This window comes from Neopelma chrysocephalum, unplaced genomic scaffold (assembly GCF_003984885.1).
Source record: "Neopelma chrysocephalum unplaced genomic scaffold, ASM398488v2 Primary Assembly neopelma1_95458, whole genome shotgun sequence".
Taxonomy (NCBI): Eukaryota; Metazoa; Chordata; class Aves; order Passeriformes; family Pipridae; genus Neopelma; species Neopelma chrysocephalum.
The window spans coordinates 367-3,713 of NW_020924130.1; the positions used below are offsets into that span (position 1 = coordinate 367).

General features: G+C 54.5%; 1 protein-coding gene across 1 annotated transcript in view; it reads left to right on the forward strand.

The window, feature by feature from the left end:
• Positions 1 to 1,094: 1,094 nt before the first annotated feature.
• LOC113980865 (5-aminolevulinate synthase, erythroid-specific, mitochondrial-like) overlaps positions 1,095 to 3,347 on the forward strand; it is a gene marked incomplete at its 3' end in the record, with an annotated part of 3,481 nt that continues 1,228 nt past the window's right edge. The window contains exons 1-2 of the mRNA XM_027708084.1: positions 1,095 to 1,408; positions 2,811 to 2,995. Of these exons, the coding sequence (XP_027563885.1) occupies positions 1,095 to 1,408; positions 2,811 to 2,995 (499 nt within the window). The remainder of the gene's footprint in view (positions 1,409 to 2,810; positions 2,996 to 3,347) is intronic.

Genomic DNA, 3,347 nt, shown 5'->3' on the forward strand with positions numbered 1-3,347 from the left:
AATGGGGGGTTTGGAGGTCTGTGAAGGTTTTTGGGGTTCAATGGGTCTCTTTTTGGGTCCCTGATGGTTTTGGGGGTCTGTGGTTATTTGGGGGTTCTTGGGGGGGGATTTGGGGTCACGCAGCAATTTTTGAGGGTGCAGTGGGAAGGGTTTGGGGTCTGATGGGGAATTTGGGGTCTGTGAAGGTTTTGGGGTTCAATGGAAGGTTTTGGGGATCTGTGGCTATTTGGGGGTTCCAGGGGGGGTTTTGGGGAGTTTGGGGGTGCCCCCCTGACCCTTTTCCCCCCCCCCCAGAGGACGCCTTCCCCTACGAGGCTGTTTTTGGGGGTCGCCTGGCGGGGCTTTGAGGGTCTGGGAAGGTTTTGGGGGTTTTGGGGGTCCCGTGGCAGTTTTTGGGGTGCAATGGGAGACTTTGGAGGTCTGTGAAGTTTTTTGGGGTTCAAGGGAGGGCTTTGGGGCTTTGGGAAGGTTTTGGGGTATTTGGGGGTTCCGGGGGAGCGTTCTGTGGTCCCGCGGCAGTTTTTGGGGTGCAGTGGAGGACTTTGGGGTCTGTGAAGGTTTTAGGGTTCAATGGAGGGTTTGGGGGGTCTGTGAAAGTTTTGGGGGGGTTCGGGGGTCCCGTGACCACCTGGAGGTGCAATGGGGGGGTTTGGGGTCTGATGGGGGCCTTTGGGATCTGTGACGTTTTTTGGGGTTCAATGGGGGGCTTTGGGGTCTGTGAGGGTTTTAGGGGTCCGTGGCTATTTGGGGGTTCCGGGGGGAGTTCGGGGGGTTTGGGGGTGCCCCCCTGACCCTTTTATCCCCCCCAGAGGACGCCTTCCCCTACGAGGCAGTTTTTGGGGGGTCGGGTGGAGGGGCTTTGGGGTCTGTGAGGGTTTTAGGGATCCGTGGCTATTTGGGAGTTCCGGGGGGAGTTTTGGGGCTCCTGTGACAGTTTTTGGGGTGCAATGGAGGGGTTTGAGGGTCCCTGGAGATTTTGGGGGTATTTGGGGGTTCTTGGGGGGTGTTTGGGGATCCTGCAGCAATCCAGGGATACAATGGAGGGCTTTGGGGTCTGATGGGGAATTTGGGGTCTGTGAAGATTTTGGGGTTCAATGGAAGGTTTTGGGGATCTGTGGCTATTTGGGGGTTTCCGGGGGGGTTCGGGGGTCCCGTGGCCACCCAGGGGTGCCCCCCTGACCCTTTTTTGCCCCCCCTCAGAGGACGCCTTCCCCTACGAGGCAGTTTTCGGGGGTCGCCTGGCGGGGCTGCGTCGCTCCCACACCTACCGGGAGTTCACGGCCGTGGGGCGCCGGGCCCGGGACCCCCCAACTGCCCTTTTGGGGACCCCCCCCCGCCTGGTGCAGCTCTGGTGCTCCAACGACTACCTGGGCATGAGCCGACACCCCGAGGTGCTGCGGGCGGCCAGGTGGGCACCACAAAATCCCAGAAATACCCCCCAAAATTACCTGAAGAATTTGAAGTATCCCAATCCCCCAAAACCCCTGAAAACCCCCCAAAATTACCTGAATATTCTGAAATATTCCAATGGTACAATGCCCTGAAACCCTCTCAAAACCCCCCAAATATTCTGAAATATCCCAATCCCTCAATGCCCCAAAACCCCTTCAAATCCCCTTAAATACCCCAATCCCCCAAAATCCCTTATACACCCCAAAATCCTCGAAATCCCCTGAAATACCCCAAAATCTCTTAAACCCCCCAAAATCCCCCAAATATCCCGATCACGCAACTCCCCAAAATCCCCCCAAAATCACCCAAATCCCCTTAAATATCCCGATCCCCCCAACCCTCAAAATTCCCTAAATCCCCTGAAATACCCCCCCAAATCCCCTAAATCCCCCAAAATAACCCCCCAAAAATCTCCCAAATCTTCCAAAATAACCCAACATCTCCAACCCCCTAAAATCCCTCAAAACTCTCCCAAATCACCCCCAAATCTCCCCCAAATCCTAAGATACACCAATCCCCAAAATCCTCCAAAACCCCTTAAAACCCTCCCAAAATCCCCTAAATCCCCTTCAATACCCCGACCCCCCAAAATACCCCCAACACCCCCCGAATCTGTCCCAAATCCCCTTCAAATCCCCCCGACCTCCCCCAAACCCTCTTTAAATCCCCTTTAAACCCCCTTTAAAAATCCCCTTTAAATCCTCTTCAAACCTGCTTTAAATCCTCTTTATAATCCCTTTAAATTCCTTTTAAATCCCCTTTATATCCTCTTTAAAACCCCCTTAAAAACCTCTTTAAATCCCTTTTATATCCCCTTTAAACCCCCTTTAAATCCCCTTTAAATCTTCTCCAATCCCCTTTAACCCCACCCAATCCACCCCAAATCTCCCCAAATCCCCTTTAAACCCCCAAATCCCCCCAAATCCCCTCTCTGTGCCCCCCAGGGCGGCTCTGGGTGCCCACAGCCTGGGCGCGGGGGGCACCTGGAACATCGGGGGCACGGCCCCTTGAAACCCCCCAAAATCCCCCCAAATCCCCTTGGAATCCCCCTCAAATCCCCCCAAATCCCCTTTAAATCCCCTTTAAATCCCCTTTAAATCCCCTTTAAATCCCCTTTAAATCGCCTCCAACCCCTCAAATCCTTCTCAAATCCCCCTCAACTCTCCCCAAATCCCCTTTAAATCCCCTTTAACCACCCCAAATCCCCCTAAACCTCCCCCAAACCCCCTTTAAATCTTCTGTAAGTCCCCTTTAAACCCCCCCAAATCCCCTTTAAATCCCTCCAAATTCCCCCTAATCCCCTTTAAATCCCCCCAAATTCCCTCTCTATGCCCCCCTGACCCCATTTGTGCCCCCAGGGCGGCTCTGGGTGCCCACGGTCTGGGCGCGGGGGGCACCCGGAACATCGGGGGCACGTCCCCCCTGCACGGGGCCCTGGAGCGGGCGCTGGCGCGGCTGCACCGCCAACCCCGGGCGCTGCTCTTCTCCTCCTGCTTCGCCGCCAACGACACCGCCCTGGCCACGCTGGCCAGGCTCCTGCCGGGTAAGGGGACACCAACATCCCAAAAATGTGATGGGAACCCCAAAGAACCCCAAAAAACCCAATGGAAACCCCCAAAAAACCTGTTGGGAACCTCAAAGAACCTCAAAAAATTCATGGGAACCCCAAAAAATACCAGGGAACACCAAAAAACGTGATGGGAACTCAAAAAACCTGATGAGAATTCAAAAAATGTGATGGGAACCCCAAAAAACCTGATGGGAACCCCCAAAAAATAGCAGGGAACCCTAAAAAACCTGATGGGAACCCAAAAAAATCTCATGGGAACCCCAAAAAACCTGATGGGAACCCCCAAAATGACCCCTGGAATCCCCTCTTCTCCTCCTGCTTCGCC